At 37.1% G+C, this 19,575-nt stretch overlaps 2 protein-coding genes across 2 annotated transcripts; both read right to left on the bottom strand.

The window, feature by feature from the left end:
- Positions 1-4,119: 4,119 nt before the first annotated feature.
- LOC132281067 (uncharacterized) lies at positions 4,120-4,680 on the bottom strand. Its single transcript, XM_059782806.1, has one exon. The coding sequence runs from the start codon at positions 4,678-4,680 to the stop codon at positions 4,120-4,122; it is 561 nt and encodes a 186-aa protein (XP_059638789.1).
- Positions 4,681-14,079: 9,399 nt separating this feature from the next.
- LOC132284257 (two-component response regulator ARR5) lies at positions 14,080-16,742 on the bottom strand. Its single transcript, XM_059786346.1, has 5 exons — positions 16,401-16,742; positions 16,226-16,305; positions 15,924-16,001; positions 15,489-15,559; positions 14,080-14,714 (listed from the first exon to the last, which is right to left on the bottom strand). The coding sequence occupies exons 1-5, from the start codon at positions 16,522-16,524 to the stop codon at positions 14,399-14,401; spliced, it is 669 nt and encodes a 222-aa protein (XP_059642329.1). The 5' UTR covers positions 16,525-16,742; the 3' UTR covers positions 14,080-14,398.
- Positions 16,743-19,575: the final 2,833 nt, after the last annotated feature.

Below are 19,575 nucleotides of genomic sequence, written 5' to 3'. Positions count from 1 at the left end.
ACAGTGTTTTTCCGATGTGGGACCATGGTAGATAAGTACTCTGAACTGTACACACTCGTGGTTTGTGTTCAAAACATGAAAAGACTGTAAAGCAACCTTAGGCTCATGATTTAAATAGAGCCTAAATGTCCATTACCAAAGAACTTGTGACATCAGCAATAGGGTACATACTTGCATTTTGATGTACTTGTATAACGAAGGACTTGTAAAAAGTCAAAACCATTCGTTTTGTTTCTGCCTTGTGTAAAAAAGGACTTGTAAGTATAAGCAAAAAATTAAAATTTATTCGTTTTGTTTGCTTTGTGTTGCTTCTTTTGTCGTATATCCGTTTCTTGTTGTAATATCAAGAATAGGGTGTATTGCCCCCTATCACGACAAGAGAAGTAAGGCCCCACTCTACTAAAGAAGTAAAGATGTGCAAAACTTCAAGCAACTTTTATTAAATAGGCCTATAAACAGCCATACTTAGATAAAAAAAATAGACTATGTAATCTGTAAATAGAAATTAAACAAACTATATCATCTAATGATAGTACCTTTTTAAGTGTATTGCATTCCATGGACGCGCAATTGGAGTCCCATTAGCTTCTACCAATCGATAGGCTCCTTTTCCCACTACTTCAGTGACTCTGTAAGGTCCGATCCAATTGGGTTGCAACTTTTTTACATGGGCCGTTTCCTGTTTCAGCACCCAATCTCCTTCCACAAAACGTCTGAACTTAACGCGCTTGTTGTAACTATTACGCAACTGCTGCTGATATGAAGCAAGCCTGATTGTCGCGACATCCCTCTTTTCTTCCAAGAGATCGAGGCTGTGCTCGAGCTGCTGATCGTTATTACCTTCGAGTACCAAGTGAGTTCGAAGAGTCGGAACTGCTAATTCCGTAGGTATGACAGCCTCTGACCCATAAGCCATGGCAAAAGGGCTTTTTCCTGTTGGTCGGCAAGGGGTGGTTCAATACGCCCAAAGTACCTGAGGTAGATTCTCGTACCATTTAAATTTGAGCTTTTCCAACTTTTTCTTCAAACAACTGAAGATGGTTCGATTAATTATTTCTGCCTGTCCATTCCCTTGAGGATGGCTAACCGCGGCCAACTTCTACCTAATCCCATGCTCGGCAAAGAACTTTCTTGTGATGTAGTTATCTAAATTGGGGCCATTGTCCATTATGATCACATGTGGCACCCCGAATCGGCAGATTATATTATTCCAGAGAAAACTCTTCACTTGCTCATGGGTCACACTTGAATAGGCTTCGGCTTCTACCCATTTAGTGAAGTAATCGGTGGCGAGCAACACATACTCCTTCTTCTCCACCGTTTTGGGTAAAGGACTGACCATATCGATCCCCCACTGAGAGAATGGCCACAGATTCACCATTGCATGCAAATCTTCAGCGGGTTGATGCTTCATTGGACCATGTCGCTGGCACTTATCACACCTTTTAACATACTCTTCAGCATTCCGAGCTAAATAAGGCCAGAAATAACCTTGAGTTAGAACTTTATGCGCCAAAGATCTTCCTCCGGAGTGATTGCCACAATCTCCATCATGAATTTGTTGTAGTATCATAAGAGCCTCTATGGAGCTTAAACACTTTAGGCAAGGACCTGAGAATGATTTTCGATACAATTGGTTATTGATGATAGCATATTTGGCTGCGGTGAGCCTGAGTTTTCGTGCCTTGACCTACTGGTTCGAGAGAGTCCCCTCCTTAAGGTAAGCTTCCAATAGATCCATCCAGCATGGTTCGCGTGGGACAATTGGGATCACCATTATCTCCTGTCGAGGGCTTATACTCGCTTCGTCCAGGATGTCGATGGGTACAATCTGGACCAAATCTTTATCTGAAGAAGATGCTGCTGCGGCTAACTGATCTGGTTCAGAATTCTCCTCGCGAGGTATTTGATGAAACTCGATCTGGTCGAACCCTCGTGAGACAATCTCCACAGCTTCTTTGTAAGCCTTCATTTTATCCTCCTTAGGCTGGTACTGGCCTGTTACCTGATTCACAATAAGCTGAGAATTACTAAAAACTTTTAGGCACCTTACCTGAAGCTAGTTTGCCAACCGGAGTCCTGCTAACAGGGCTTCGTATTCCACCTCATTGTTAGTGGCAGGAAAAGTCAGCCGGATTGACTGTTGTAGTCTGGTGCCTTCGGGAGTTGTGATAACGACTCCTGCTCCAGCACTAATCAAGTTCGAGGAACCATCTACCCGAAGCTCCCATTATGGTTCGAAGGGCCTGGCTCCTCGGACTTATCTTCATACTCCAAGAGGAAATCAGCTAGTGCTTGCCCTTTGTGCGACACCTTCGGTTCGTAGGATATGTCAAAAGAACTGAGCTCGATAGCCCATTTAGTTATTCTTCCGGACAAATCCAATTTAGAAAAATTGACTCGTATGGAGTAGTTGGTAAGAACTTTGATACTGTATGACTCAAAGTAGTGTCGAAGCTTCCTTTTGGCGTATATTAACGCTAGTATGATCTTCTCAGCTGTACCGCATTTCTGCATCTGTCATTGTCTTGCTGGTGTAAAAAATTAGTTACTGACTCTTACCTTCTTCTCTGATTGATACTGCACTTGTAACTATGCTAGAGATGGCTAAATACATCATAAGAGCCTCACCTGGCTTCGGAGTTGACAGAATTAGAGGTCTTGACATGTAACATTTCAGTTGATTGAGAGCATCTTGCTGTTGTGGTCCCCATATGTCTTTATTTTTGGACCTTATTGCATCAAAGAATGGTTTGCACTTATCGGACAATCGAGAAATAAATCGACTGAGAGCTGCGATTCGGCCGGTCAGAACTTGTACATCCCTGCGTGTCTTTGGTTTTTGATTTTGTATGAGGGCTTGAGCCTGTGCCGGACTTACCTCAATTCCCCTTTTGTTCACGATATGGCCGAGGAACTGTCCTAAATAAACTGCGAAGGAACATTTCAAAGGACTTAACTTCATGCCATATTTTCGTAAAGTATCAAAGACCTCTTGGAGGTGTCCAGGATGTTCCTCCTTCTTCACACTCTTTACCACCATATCATCGATATAAGCCTCGACCGTCTTTCCCAGCATTTCATCAAAGATCTTGTTTACAAGGCGCTGGTAAGTTGCTCCAGCATTTTTGAGCCCGAAGGGCATTACTCTGTAACAGTAGCTGCCCTTCTCCGTTATGAAAGCAGTCTTCTCTTCATCCTCCGGATTCATAGGAATTTAGTTGTAGCTGGAGTATGCATCAAGAAATGTGAGCCTCTCGAAAGCAGTAGTGGCATCAACCATTTGATCAATCTTGGGTAACGGAAAGCTGTCTTTAGGGCAGGCTTTGTTGAGATTGGTGAAATCTATGCAAACCCTCCATTTGCCATTCCTCTTCTGAACTACCACCACGTTGGAGAGCCATTGTGGGTAATACACCTCTCAGATGAAACCTGCTTGAAGTAATTTGCTTACCTCTTCAGCTATAATTTGATTGCGCTCTGGAGCAAACCTTCTATGCTTCTGCTTGACTGGTTTGTATGCCGGATCCACCTTTAGGCTATGGCATGAGACTGAAGGATCGATCCCCACTATGTCTGAATGCTCCCAAGCAAATGCGTTTGCATTTCGTCGAATGACTTTGATTGATGCTTCTTTTTCTTCGGCTGTGGGGGAAGAACCGATGTAAGTGATTTTTCGTGGATCATCGAGGATTACCTCAACAGCTTCCAGTGATTCCTCGGTAGGCTTCTCCGCTTCGGCCTCATCTTCTGCCTTCAGATACCTAGGCAAAGGATTCTGTAATTGCAATTTGGATTTGCTTCCTGGAGGCGTGATCGGTTAGGACTATTTCACTACCTTCTTTGCCTCATTTTGCGTTAATATGTAGCATTCTTTGGCGGCTACTTGATCTCCCTTAAGATCTATGACCTCTTTCCCGTCTGGAGACAAACATCGCATCACTTGGTGAAGGGTAGACGGCACTCCGTTCATTCGGTGGATCCAACCTCTTCCTATAATAAGATTATAGGAAGAATAGATCTCTGTTAAGACAAAATTTTCCTTTAGAGTCCTCTTTGCTGCAGTTACGGATAAATCAATCACCCCAAGGGGATCCACTTTTGTACCATCGAACCCTATCAATGGGCTGGAGGTGGGTTAACTGATGATGACGGGATCTCTAGCTGCTCAAAGACTGCCTTTGTGATGATGTTGGCACTACTCCCTGGGTCTATTAGAACCCTCTTAATCATATAATTCGCCACCAAGAGACTGATGACCAACGGATCTTCGTGGGGAAGTTGAACTCTGGATAGATCTCCATCGCCAAACTCGATGTTGATGCTTCCCGAGGCAATAGGGTTTACCGAGGATAACCTCCTCAGCTTATGGGCTGTTCTCAGTCGGGATCTATCAACCTCCTCTGACTCCTGATCATCTTCCGATCTTCCATGTATTACATGGATGACCTTCACCTGATTACCATCGACTCTCCGAAGGTTAGTCTCCTTAGGCTTCACGTACTCCTTTGTTGTAAGGTAATCTGCCAATTCACCCCTCAGTATCATGTTTTCCACCTGTCGCCTGAGGGATCTGCAATCATTGGTCGTATGCCCATAATCTCTATGGTAAGTGCAGTGCTTGGACTTGTCGCTCTGTTCCAACGGTTGCCTTATTGGCTGAGGAGCTGCAAACTTCATTTTGTTCTCCTGAAATAACCGGGCCAAGGTTGTGCGAAGGGGCGTAATTCTTTCTTCTATCCTTTGCCGTTTTTCGGGAATTTGAATGGCTAGTGCCGAAGCGTGCTGGCTTCTTCAGCCTCTTGAACTTGAAACTTTTTCCTGAGGCTTGTTCTCTACCGTGACAAGGGTGGCATGTTAAGCTCAGTGAGCCACATTCTTTTCCAGTCGGATGTAGATCTGTGCTCTAGCATTAAAAGTTTGCATGTCTGGAGGAGAATACTTAATCAAGGACGTATGAAACTTGGTTCCTTGAATCATTACGAGCTTGAATGTTTCTATTGCAGTAGCAGGGTGGCAATCTGCTATTTCCGAAGCCTTCATATTGAATCTAGATAAGAAATCTTGCAGCGTTTCGCCCTTCTTTTGCCTTATATTAAAAAGGCTAGCAATACTCTTTTTTTGCTTTTTATTACCGCAATATTGCGCCAGGAACATAGTGCATAGAGTTTCGTAATCTGGAATAGACTTATGCGGCATATTCCTAAACCACTCCAGCGCAGCCCAGTTAGACTGGTAGGGAAGACTTTGCACATCCATGGGTCATTGTGATCATCCAGAGCCATCTTTTGCGCATAGTGATCTAAGTGCCGGGAAGGATCTCTTGTACCATCAAACTGTGTAAAGGATGGCATAGTGAATTTCTTGGGTCTTTCGACGAGGTACACATTGTCAGTGAATGGAGTCTTCACGAGTGAGTTCTTATGTTCCCTAGCCATCTCTGCAGGCGTCTGAACTCTCAAGAGTCTCTTCTCGTCAAAGACCTCATTTACTCCTGCACCATCTGGAACACCATTAGACCATACCGTGAGTTTACGGCTGGATTCGGCTTGTTCATCCTGCGTGCCACGAGGGAGATTGTCCGAAACTACCCCCTTGGATCTGGCCCTCTGGACTTGCTGAACTTCTGTGGGCCGAACTTTACTAATCCGAGCCCCATTGACCTGGGGCTTGTTTTGATTGGGAAGGGGCGCAGCTCTGTCAACTGGTGGCAGTTGAACTTCATTGGGCCGAACCCCATTGCCCTGGGGTTCATTTTGGTTGGGAAGAGGCGCAACCCTATCAACTAGCGGTAGCTGTGGTGCCAGCTGTGCCATAGCCGTTTGAAGGGTGTCGTTCTGCTGTTGAAGCAATGCAATCTGGGCTACGCTGGCTTCATTCGCCTGACGAAGCACTTCGAATTGGTGCAAAAACTCTTCTCGCATCTTTTGCATCAACTCCATCTGCTGATCTGCCGCCATTGATTCTCCGTTTGACATTCCGGACCATGGAAACAAAAACAACTTAAAACAGAAAGTGGGAGTATCTTTCTATACTGTTCCCACAGACGGCACCAAAGTGTAGGTGCAAAATTTCGCTCAACCAATAATGATTGAGAAAAATAAAACAACTCACTCAAAAAGCAATAAAAATAAATAAGAACAGTGTATAGAAAAGCATAGAATTGCTTGATACTTTTATTGGAGGTCTAGGCCTCTATTTCTAAGAAATACAGTGGTGGAATTTTGGTAGGATTCGCATGGCTTGTCCTCCAATTCATTCCATATATGATTTTCTTTACATCTATAATCCTTTCCTTTCTACAATTCTTTCTATGTTGAATTTTCCTTGTATAGAACTTGCTCTCTTTTGTGATTCCTTGGCCTAGCAGGACATGACTTCCCTTTATCAAGGTTGGGTCGAACGTGGGCTGGTCCTAATGATTCGGCTGATGGGCTTGGATCTTGCTATTGGTACGACGAGTTGTCACTGCCTGGACTTAGAAGCTGGGCCAGGTGGTTCTGGTCTGCGATCGATGTGGGAGTCGAGGCCTTGTCTGGGTTGCCCTGGACTGGGCTGATCCGATTTGGGCTTGGTGTCGATTGGGCTATTGTGGTATCTGAATCAATTTTGTAATGTGATGACGTGGATGATGATTATTGGAAAGGGGGATTTTTTCCCTCCACAGTGGATTTTTAGAGATGAAAAAAGTAATGTAGAGATTTAAAAGAAGGTGTCTATGAAAATCGAGTTTTAAGATGTAAAATGATAATTTTAGAAATTTTGCCAATGTAATACTAAAGTGGGTTTTTAGCGATGTAAAATTTAATGCAGAGATTTAAGAATGAGGTTTTTAAGAAAATCGAGTTTTGAGATGTAAAATGATGATTTTAGAGATTTCGCCGCCATAACGACATAGAGTAAAAATGACCACTTTTACTAAAGTGGGTTTTTTTAGATGAAAATTTAATTTAGAATATTTAAAAATGACATTTTAAGAAAATCAAGTTTTGAGATGTAAAATGATAACTTAAGAGATTTGGTCGGCATAACAACATAAAGTGAAAGTAACCACTTTTACTAAAGTAAGTTTTTAGAGATGAGAAATACAATGTAGAGATTGAAAATGAAGGTTTTTAAGAAAATTGAGTTTTGAGATGTATTAGAGATTTCATTGGCGTAATGGCGTATGGTAAAAAAGACCACTTTTACTAAGTAGGGTTTTAGAGATGAAAATTTAATGTAGAGATTTAAAAAGAGGTTTTTAAGAAAATCGGGTTTTGAAAGGTGAAATGATGATTTTAAAGATTTCGCCCACGTAATGGCGTAGAATGAAAGTGATTTTAAAATCATAGGCCTAATGGCAAAGAGTGAAAATGACCACTTTTACTAAAGTATGATTTTAGATATGAGAAATGCAATGTAGAAATTGAAAATGGAGGTTTCAAAAAAAAAACTGAGTTTTGAGTAATAGAGGGTTTTAGAGATTTTGCCGACTTAATGACATAAAGTGAAAGGAAAGGAGTTTTGCGAGGCCTAATCTTACAGCATGATTTTGAGAAGTAATGACTTAGAAAAGGAGTTTTTAAGTTTTACAAAACCTAATTTAAGACTAGATTCGAGCAGCATAATCGCTAATTTTGGAAATGATAATGACTTATGTTTATACCATAAAACTAGACAAGTGGAAAGTTGACATATGGTGAGTTCCAAGGGAACTTGCCACAACAGAATAGTTCCAGCAGCAACTGGAAAAAGAATACTACCCTGTAGGCAGTTCCACCTAGCCACTCAAGTCTTAAATATGGAACCATTCAGATGTTGACACGTGGCACTAAAGAATGAATCAAAGGTGGAAGGGATTCAGTGAGACACAAGCCCACCATAAGAACACATGTGGTCTATTGCTGTCACATGACAAACATCGGGAAAGCCATGTGTACATTTGTTTTAGTCATCAAGGATGGTAATTCCCCACTCCTACAATATCTCCTATTTTATAGGGATTGTTCCAGAATTATGCAAACAGTTATGGCATATATTGAATGCCAAAAGTGGACTTTCATTGCAGAAACTACCCACTCCTAGTATATCTCTCACTTACCATGTAAATAGGAATTGCTCCAAATATCATGCAAATGCTATTACATGGAGGAAATGTTAAATGAAATATATATGGAAGGAATTAAGTCCATATACATTGTAGAAGAGAGATTTTAGGGGTGTGTTACTAAAATATAAGAAATTGTCTAAAGAGATATGGGATTATAGGAAGTTACCGAAAATTGTGGGAAACATGTGTACACTTATATAAATATATATATATAAGTTGTATTCAAATACGAGTTTTAGAAGGAAAGAAATAATTCATGCATGCAAGAGGGAGTTATTGGATCGTGGGATACTTGGTGCTATGGAGACAAGCTAAGAAGAAAGTCCGATTGAAGAAAGAGTTACCAAAACTGAAATGAACGTGCAAATATATGTGTGTGTGTGTGTGTGTGTGTGTGTGTGTGTGTGGATAATATACATGCAGTTCAAAATTTTAAAAGGAGAAGGATTCATGCACACAAAGAAGAACTGCCAGATCATGGGACACCTAGCACTGCGTAGACATACCAGGTGGAAATTTCCAACTGTTAAGGAAACTGCAACCTCCAACTGCCAGGATGTTACCAAAAATTGGTAGACAATATGTATAAAGTGAAATTCAAATACATGAAGCAAGAATCAACTCCGTATAAATCAGCAAGTGGTCAATAACTGCCTAAATCATGTACCTCCTATTATGGGATGTTGCTGAAATTATTGAAGGTCGAGATTCTTTCCACGGGCGGTTTTAAAAACGTGGGTTAAAGTTGTAACATCATTTACACCACCAAATCCACTCTTTTAGAGCTGCAAATTATGGGGAATCATGTTCTTACACATGTCAACACTGTGAGAAGACTAAGGAAGACATGGGACATGTGGCACGATCCAGACCTTCCAGGTGGAAGTTTTCAACTGCTGCTGGAACCGCCTCCTTTCCATCTCAGCAGTTCGAGAACTTGGGTAAATGCTTGTAATAAACATTCAACCAACAAAATCACTCAAGTTGTAGATCATGGGAACACATGGTTTTACATATGTCAACACTATGGGAAATATGGGGAAGACATGGGACACTTGGCAGTCCGAAGGAAAGCCAAGTGGAAGCTGCTAAAACTGCCACCTTCAACTACTGCATAGAAGAGCTCTATAAATAAAACACTTAGGCCTAGAATGCAAATCATGCTCAGCGTACACAACACATCAATACAACATCTTTGTTATTCAATTTCAATCCATGTATCTCTCATTCCAATAATGAATTTACATAATGTTTAATCTAAGTCCAGCACTTTGCTATTCCATATATCTTTCATTCCATGCAATAAATTTACACTATGTTTAGTCTAAGTCCAGCACTTCCTTTTACTACTTTCCAGCAAGTAGTTTTTAGTATTTTCAATTACAAGTCCAGCACTTCATTTCTTACATTCCAGCAATTACATCTTAGTTACTTTATTTCAAAGTCCTGCACTTTCAATTCTGTCTTCCTTTCCACTAGCACTAGAATAGTCTCGAAATCCTTTTTCAAGGCAAAAAGAACCCCTGGAAGTGGTCATTCTAAGCTTCCTTTCAATCGCTTGATCCCGACAACTTTCCATTGGAATATTGTTTGGAGCTCCCCTTTGGAACAACAGCAGTTCCTGGCACACCCGCAACCCTTTCCGTTCACTTAGAAAGGACCCCAATTTTTTAGAGGCAAACAACTTCAAAATTTGATAAGTTGCCTGCACGTTCCCGAATGGAAATAACTTTGTAACCTTCCAAAGGACCACAGGATCCTACAAAGTGTCATCTTTTTCATGAACAAAATTTGTCATTCCGATAAAATTAACCAGCATGCCATGAGAGTTTTTTAAAAAGCGCGCGTGTGTGAGAGAGATAGTTTGATTTTAATGCTCATTTTACAAAATGAATGATCAAATAATAAACCTAAAGGGGTTTTACAAGGGCTTTAATCGGTTGGGAAGGGAGGTTTGCCACTACCTAATCCCGTCAACCCTGGTGTGCTTTTATAAAGAAAGTATAAAGAGATAGAGAGTATAGAGCCTATTGTTAGGCTCTTATGTGTGTTTTTATGAAGGAAGATGGAGAGTTCTATTTATATAAATCCTTGGAGGACCAAGTTTTTCTCCTAAATCAATGTGGGATGAAAAATGCATATAAGAGTCCCAAATTTTGATGTTAATTCGATATGGGACTGGAGCTAGCCACATCTCAAGAGACAACTATCTTACTTTTATAGTTCATTACTTATTCGCCTATCATGGTGCAGATTGGCTCGTTTTACATTATTTTTAAGCTGACTGCAACTTAAGGTGCAACCAAGTTCGAATTTGTTCGCCATGTTGGCAATTCGGGTCATTTTACGTTATTTGAAGGACTACAACATCAGAACATGACATCAATGCGATGACATCATATTGTCTTAGAATGTTCTTTCAAGTGTTTGACCGTTTTGCCCTTATAAGGCACCTAGGAGTCAACTTTATAGGTCACCCTAATGTTTTTGGATATTTTTGATGGCCCATTTCCCAATTTGGCACTTGGAATGACGTGTTTGGGTGCAAAATTGCTATTTTGCCCCTTTCTTGAATTTAGGTAATCAGGTGCTAGGGACCATGAAATGGGTTTGATCTTAGGTGTATCCCAAAGTTTTGTGATACTCTGGAGAGGATGGTGAGGTCTTATTTTTTATACTACAATTGGATTGGTGTGCTATGGTGCAAATGGATCGTTTCGTTCTTAATTAGGGTTTGATGATTGGGTGTCATGAATTGCTTAACAAGCTTGATTGTAGGTGTATCCTGAGGTTTTGGGATGTTCCGAACACTATGGTGAATTCAAATTTTTGATCCAACAGTAAGATCTTTCCGGATGTAAACCGAAAGGGTAAGGGCAAAATGGAGTGTCTATAGCTTTGATACCATATTAACCACCATCTACTTTGGAAGATTTGGAGCTTATTCAACACCTTGTGAGAATCCACTATGAATTAGTCCTACGGACGAGTGAGACATTCTTTTTTTTTTTCTATTTTTTTTTTAATGAAATATCAACCATGCCCGTATCAAATGTACGGACCATTTCTTTAATCTTTCTTCTCAATATTTTCCGCCCTCCCGCATCGCTTGGGAAGGTTGAAGTTGCTGAAAATATAGAAATATAAGGGGAGATTGCACAAAATTACAATTTTCAAGGAACATTGTTGGCTGTGGTTGTTGCTTGGTTGAATAGAAAGAATGGGGCGAAAAGAAAAATTAACTACCCATTGTATATACTTTTCCTTTGTTTTTTTTTTCTTTTTTTTCTTTTTTTTTTGGGTACTTGTATCCTCCATTTGTAGCACTGGTGATGGAAGGGAGACAATTAAGTCAATCAAGGACCCAAATGTTATAGCTGTGCCTGTGCGAACCGAATTGATGATGCCTCGGAAGGTGTATTGATTTATGGGGGAATGGACACAGAACCATATTTAGATAGGATGAGGATTTGGTGGCCCCAAATTAAAAAATACTCCCAAAGAGATGTGACCCACCCTCAGCTAGATCACCAGTTCGGTATTCGAATCTTTATGGGTCGGAGGCTAACTGCTCCATGTTGTTTTTTTAAGGGGTTGTGGAGCCAGGAAGAGATACTCGCATATATTACTGTACTTGTTTTCTAAAGTCCCAACTGTAGAACTTTGTATAGCCTCAATCAAGCCAAATAAAACCATCATGACCTATGCTTTGATTCAGACTTGAAAAGATACACCAGGCACCCAACAGATTTTTCTGCTTTCATGAGTTGGAGGGTGGGATTGTATTGTATTTTTTTTTTTTTTTTTTTGGGGGGGTAAGTATTGTATTTAAAACAGTATTAGAGTTTGTTTTTTTTTTTCTTTCTTTCTTTTCACACAATGGTTAGAGGGTTAGGGGAGGAGAGTCGAACTCAAAACCATAAGTTGGGGGCAACTAAAGCGGCTGCCCTTTCCACTCCAGCACCACCACCACCGCACCTAATATTGTATTAAAGTTGTGCATTCTCTAACAGCTTAAACTAACTTTTAAAGTATACGAAATGACATCTAACTCAGTGATATAATTTTTCTATTTTTAAAGAGAATGGGAGGGATTCGAGTATGCGTGTGAGCAAAAAGGTATGTGTGAGTGTTTTTTAGATATTTTAAATAAAGCTGTCTAATTCTGAAATTTTAGATCTAATATATCTTCTACCTTTTAAAGTAGAAAGTTTAAAGTTCAAAATCTAAAAGTAAAAATATAATTCTTACCTCTTCAAATAGAAAATAAACTCCTCTACCTTTTAAAATATCATGCAAAATAAGAGAGTTTGCGATAGGGGCAGAGGGAATTTATGATATTTTAAAAAATAAACTAAAAATAAGAAGGTCAAACCAAATACCGGTTTGGGTTAAAAATCTTCACGTATGTTTCTGGGCCTGCATAGTGTCCATATCTCAGAGAGGCCTCATGAAAGATACTACTAGAGTAGGTAGTTGGGAGTTGGGCGGGTAGGGGAAAAAGAGTCCCAACTAATATAAATTGATTTAAGAAACCATACACTGATACACATACTTAAACTGGAAGCTCTTTCTGAATATCTACGTGAAGAAGCCAAAACAACATACAACCACCAACATCCAAATGACTTCCACCTATACGGTAAGGGTCAGTTTGGTTGGAGGATGATGGAAGGAAAAGGAAGGAAATGTAATAGAAGGAAATGAAATACCATGTTTGACCATGCTATCATTAAAAGGAAAAGAAAGGAAATAGAGGGATTTAGAAGGATACAATTTAGGTATTTTGGGTTGGTTTTGTTATCCTTTAAAAAATGGGAGGAAACGGAAGGAAAGACAATAATTATTAATGAAGCTTTATTAATACTAATTTTGCCCTTATTTTTATAAAAAGACAAAATCTATAAAAACTTGTATTATAGTAAATTCATTAAAATAGTTTTTTTTTTTTTCAAACATGATTATTTCTTTCTTAATCAATCAAACACAATAAATGGATAACAATATCATCTCCTTCCCATTCTTTTCTTTTTTACTGTACAAAACATAGTCTAAACTAACACGTTTTTTTGATAGGGCAAGACTAATTGGAAGTGAGGGCCTGCATGAGAGTGGGAAATAAACAATATATACATATAAATATCTATTAAAATCAATGTGATCAGGTGACCTTCAACAAACCCAATGTGGATTATGTTGATAACCGTGTACAAACTACAAACTAAATGTGGATTATGTTCAACATTATAGATAACTGTATATAATGTTAACTATATATATTTACATACATACATACAGATCAATATTTATATCTTTTTAACACTTACATATGACTAAGTTACACCATAAACCAAAAAATTTAAGACTCAAATCATAAAATTCTCATCTTGTTTTAAAATTATCAACTAATCCCCTCAACTAAAGAAACTATTATATTTTCCTTGGTGTTTTAAAAACTACAACAAGTTGCATCATTAACCTTATAATTTATAATGACGAAATTGTCCTTCTCATACTACAATTTCAATTTAATAAAATATTAATATACTATTAAGGGCATTATTATCATCTCATAACAACTTAACAATTCTGCCACAAAAAAGGAGCAACCTGGTAATTTTTGTTATTGCAGAGAATTATTTAATAATTAAGGGAGTTATATTATAATTTTTTAAAATAAGAGGGGAGTTTAAAAATTTTAGCCCAAAAATTTATAATCATCTAAATAGTAGTAATCTTGATCATTAATAGAGTTTTAATATTATAAAACGACAATCGATGAAGCCAAAAATTCTTACACCAACTACCCTTCATGTTTCAACAACAATGATTTGGATGGACGTTCAAGATTTATATAGTTTGGAATTGTCCATTTTGGGTTCTCATTCCCTTCTTTTTCTATGAAATCAGAATGAAACTAGCTGGATAGAAATCAGAATGGGGAATCAAATACCAACAGAAAAATAGGGGAAGACTAGCACTGCGTGAAATGAAATTTAAAGGCACAAACATTTCAAAAGCCTTTGGGAATTTTACTGAGTTCAATATAATCTGAATTCCTACTTATGAACAAGAAAGCAGAAACTAAAATCATCTCCCAACTTTTCCCACTCATCTTTCCTAATTCTCCCCTACCAGGGAGTGTCAAAATGGTATCGTCTTCGGGTTAGCATATACAACTGTAAGGGTATACTCGCAAAACAAAACAAAACAAAACAAAAAGAATCATCCCCTCCACGGGGAATGCTGTGGTAGTATGGGCCAAGGCCGATAAAATATGCTTCTCAAAATCGGAATGGCACGAGGTCAATCTATGTTATGCAATCTGCGCCGCTTTGATGGAGAAGGTGATGGCAATGGTGGTGAGGATGAAGATTGTTCAGAAGAAGCACGCGATGATGGTGACGACGATGATGGCAATGGTGGCCGGGATGAAGATTGATCAGAAGAAGCACGCGACGATGGTGATGATGGCACATAATCATCTAGTAGTTTTCTCTTGTGGGTGGTTACTCTCTCCCCATTTTCTTCTTCCCCTCTCAACAAAAAATCTTTCAGGCGTTTCACATCCGACAGCTTTACCGGCTTCACAAGATATTCCTCTGCCCCTTCCTCCAAACACCTATTATTGACAAAAACATATGCTGTCAGCATGTGTCCACTACAAAGCATCATACACTTTTGTACAACCATATGTGGTGGAATGATTCAAACATTAGCAAGCTTAATAGGCATGAATGACACAATCAACGAAACGAATTAATTACGGATGATAGATTAAGAAACAAATTCAGATAACTAAATATTTGTTCTTATAGAGGCTGATCTCCCACAAGGTAACTCAATCATTGCAACGACAAAGGTTGAGTAAAACAAGCATATGGGTTTTGTGTATCCAAATGATTCAAACTACAAAAGGGCATTTTGTAATATGTATATTTAGTCACAAGAATTTAACTTGACAAGTGAGGTGATACATGAGTGGAACCTATAGGCTTGTCAAAAAATTACATTCGGTCATCATATTGGTCAATCCAAAACCATTTGGAAACAATTATAATAAATTTTAATTCAAAATATCGGATCTATGATTCTATATCAAATGATCACCAGAACGTTATCAAAATCTCAAAAGCTGGATTCAACCTCAAATGAATTTAAATTGCAATACATGTTTGTTCATCATAATGAGCAATTCAACAGATTGGGAATGTTAGAGAACATAGGCATGGATCAGATTGAAAATACCAATCCTGTAGATTACCTAACAATTATAGTACTACTTGGGAATGAATTTCAATTGATTTCAAGACCATTCTCACAGCTTAATGATCCAACAAACGGACTCAAAACAAGTACTAACGCAAAGAGAAATAATTGAATTGAGAGGGTATACCTATCAATGCGAGTGACGATGTTTTCCGATGACATGATCACAACAGGTATTTCCTTCAAAGTCGACGATTCCTGCACAGAAATTAAAGAAGAAACACCATTCTTAATGACAACACTCACTAAGGAGTTTAATAATCATTCTTGTGAGATGGTAATAAAATCATTCCTTTTCCTAATTTCTGTCCTGTTTGTTTGCCGAGATAATAAAGGAAATGATATGAATCCAAATTGTCAATCTCAAACATTTCACTGTACTTGGAATCTAGGCAAACCACAAGCACTTACTCAAGTGAGCCTAATATTGGTAATTTCATAAAGTTCCTAAACTTTTGGGTAACCAAACCAACAGAGATTTTTTTTTTTTCCTCTATATTTTCTCAGGAACCAAACAGAGAATTCATATAAATGAATGAACACAGAAAGATAGTTAACCAACCTTGATCTTCTTAAGCAGCTCATATCCATTCATTCCAGGCATAGAATAATCCGTGATTACTAGATTCACCTTCAAAGCCTATACAATCACACAATCAAAAATAACAAATAAATAACCAAATCACAACCAGATAACCTTTTCTTTCAAAAGCACAAATTAAAATCTTCCGTTTGGTTGACGAGAAAATTGCAGGAAAATGAAAATAAACGAATTTTCAAAATCTTCAACTCTCTTTCACTTTCCTCCACTTTCTCATCAACCAAACAGAACAAACACACACTTTCCGATCAAATTTCACTTACATCGAATTCAACCGATCTCTTCTCCTCCCCATCCAAACCTAGATATTGCAGAGCTCTGCTTCCACTCTCCACGGCCGTAACTGAAACACTCGAAACGCAATCGAAATTCAGCAACGAAAATCAAACACCTCAAAATCACACCATTCAAATTGCGATTCGAATTGAACTCACTCACCTTTACAACACGAGATCTTGAGCAACCGCTCGATCACCTTCCGATCAACGTGACTGTCGTCGACGGCAAGCACGTGCAGTTCTCTCGCTTCCGGTCGCAAGTACTCGCCGGCAATTGCCGCCATTGCCAGAAAATTTCTCTCCCCCAAGTGTTCAAAAAAATAGTAGAACGTGTTTTTGATCTGACGAAGACACACAAGCACACACTGTCTCTCTATGTGTCTATATATATATATAGATAGATAGATATATAGATATAGATGTATATTCGTATCTGAACAAATAAACACACAAAATCTGGAAATCTACTTTAAGAAGCTAAAAGACTAAAAGGAAAGATTGGTGAAATCTTTGAAAATCTAAATGCATTATCTTCCACTTGTCTCTTTTCCTGACAGTATTATTCAATACGTACACTTTCTCTCTCCTCATTTATAAACTTATTAAACGAAACAAAAACAAAACTGTACCGTTTCCATTTCAACGTATATTCTCTTTTATATATGTAATAAGTACTCTTTGTCGTGTTTAGTGTGTAAACGCATTTGCTTGCTTACGTGGCGTGATTATTAGGGTTTCGGGTGTGAATGGGTGGGCTTTTGGGGGACCAGATCCGATGTGACTTACCTTTTGGTGGGTCCAAATTAGATTTTACTACTCCCAAATCACACCCAATTCTATTCAATTTTTAAGTTGTTAATTTGATTTTATTTTTTTTGATATAGTTTTGATGTGATGGTTGATAATTAGTACTATGTAATTACATATTACTGTATTTAATTTGTGTGTTTTTTTTTTAACCAATAAAATATATTTAATTGTATGCGCTTTAGAGAAGCGTGATGGTTGTTAGATTAAGTATAATTTAGAAATAAGGTACAACTCAAGAATGAATTTTTTTTTAATTCGAAAATTTAAGATTTGAATTGTTAAATTAAAGAAAATAAGACGATGAAGAAGGGTTAGATACGTGTTTCAAATTAATTTGACTAAATATATATATATAGTCAAATTAACTTTTGAACTACTTATGTATCAATTATGGTCGCGGTTACAGTAAAACGAAATCGAACAAAGGATATGAATTAATCTTATTTAGAATCCATTTAAAATAAATGCATTTATGGTCACACTTGACCTTTAAAATTCTCAATAAATTTAGTCCAAATGGTGAATCAATTTATGTTTATTCATATAGAATTATATAAAGCATAGTATTTATTAGTGTAATCTATACATAAATTTACTCAGAGCTCATTAATTTAAAAGACGTATCTTATTAATTTACGAAAAACTAGCACACTCATTTTGCCCTATGTGAATTTGAATCCTTGCGTAATAAAATTTTATTTTTTTAATTTTTTTTCTTTTAAATATCATGTTGTGAGTCTTGGGATCCAGAACCCGGTTCATTCTGAGTATGACCCGGTTCAAACTGTAGTAACGTGTGGACCGAAGAGTCAAGAAGGCTATTTTGCTCACCAGAATGATAAAAAAAGATAAAAAAATTTACTCCAAAAGTAGTCAAAATCGTATTGAATTGACTTGGTACGCAAATACGTTTGCTTGTTTCCGATCCGGCGGCGTCAAAGGAGGAAAGCCGCCCCTCCTAGACCTGTGAGTAGGAGAGGTTCGTATCCCCATATATATATATATAATTATATATATCCACACGCCTATACATACATACATATTCTATATATCTATACATGATAGACGTTGGAGCGGTGTTGTAGTTTTGTTTTAAAAACTTGTGCCCGGGACCGACTCAGGAATTTTATTTTGAAGTGGGTGAAAGAAGTTCGTGGACAGGTTTATTTTAATATTTTTTGAAGTGGGGCATTTTAAAAAATTGAGTGGTGGATTTTTTGAAATTTTAATTAAAATTTTAGGTGATAATATAAATTAGAAAAATCCAGTGAAAAAATGAGAGAGGAAAAATGTGAAAGAGGCATTTTAAAAAATTGAGTGGGGGTATTTTTGAAATTTAACTAAAATTATTTTTGTAATAATGCAATTTAGAAAACATAAGGTGGGAGCGGATGCCCCACTGGGCCCGAACTAGATCCGAGGCCTTGGGGCTTTCTTGATTTGTAATTATGAGAACAATTTTCTGTTTTCAGAAAATTCTAACAATTTTTTTAGTTCTGAGTTCTTGATAATTATTTTCAGAATTACAAATTAAAAGAGCCCTAAAGTCTAATTAGACTCTAATTTATTTGCCTCAAATATAATGAGTTTAGAAATAAGTATAGTTATATATTTTTTAAAATTTTCATAAAAAATCTAATTAAACACCTTTGGTATTACTTCTGAAACAAAAATGTAACTTCATTATTTTGAGAGTCCTTGCTATAAGCCTATAACATATTATTAGTACATTTACATTTGCAAGGTACATGAATCCTTCTTATCAAATATTTTTGTGATATTATGTAAATAAGAAAAATATTTAAAATTATATGTTCATCTCCATTACCGAGTCTTTAGAGAATGAATGAAGAAAAAACTAAAGTGTTGTAATACTAAGATAGCAAATATGCCAATAAAATATCGATATCATGTACGTTATTATTTTTATTTTTCAGTTGTTAAATTTCAAATTATATTGCTATTCTTACTAACTTAAAAATAATAATAATAAATAATAAATAAAAATCTATAGCTATTCTATGTATAAATTACTAAAATATTTTTCATCTTTTTTGTAATAATCGTGTTTTATTAAAACTTACAAGATTTTACTTAGTTAAAACAAACATTTCTTTTACTAATCAAATAATGATATAAAGTACTTAATTTTTTTTTTTCAAAAAGTGAAACAACTGGAAAGAAAATAAATTTTTTTTAACAATATTCTTTTTTACCACTTCCCTTTTTATATGTAACTAATCGTTTTATTTCTTATATTAATTATATATTTATCTCTATTGATTTAGGCTTTATTTTCAATATTTTAGATTATATTTTTTCTCAATATAAATGTATATATTATAATCCCTATTACTAAGACTAAATCAAAATTTAGAAATCAATTATACTATAATTAATTTTTTAAATTTTAATTACATCATTTAAGTTTAGCCCCTCCAAATAAAAATTTCTAAGTCCTTCACTATGTGAGTAGTTACTTAATTCAATATATATATATATATGTGTGTGTGTGTGTGTGTGTA

Source organism: Cornus florida, unplaced genomic scaffold, assembly GCF_030987335.1.
Source record: "Cornus florida cultivar Cherokee Brave unplaced genomic scaffold, ASM3098733v1 CherokeeBrave_3.0.0_Hap2_Chr11, whole genome shotgun sequence".
Classification (NCBI taxonomy): Eukaryota; Viridiplantae; Streptophyta; class Magnoliopsida; order Cornales; family Cornaceae; genus Cornus; species Cornus florida.
Note: the sequence above shows the minus strand (reverse complement) of the source record. Positions and strands in the feature narration are given on the sequence as shown.

Coding starts and splice junctions, on each gene's coding strand:
- LOC132284257 (XM_059786346.1), bottom strand. CDS start 16,524: ATGGCGGCAATTGCCGGCGAGTACTTGCGACCGGAAGCGAGAGAACTG. Junction 16,306..16,400: donor CAAGATCTCGTGTTGTAAAG/GTGAGTGAGTTC, acceptor CGAGTGTTTCAG/TTACGGCCGTGGAGAGTGGA. Junction 16,002..16,225: donor AGAGATCGGTTGAATTCGAT/GTAAGTGAAATT, acceptor GTGATTGTATAG/GCTTTGAAGGTGAATCTAGT.
- LOC132281067 (XM_059782806.1), bottom strand. CDS start 4,680: ATGAAGTTTGCAGCTCCTCAGCCAATAAGGCAACCGTTGGAACAGAGC.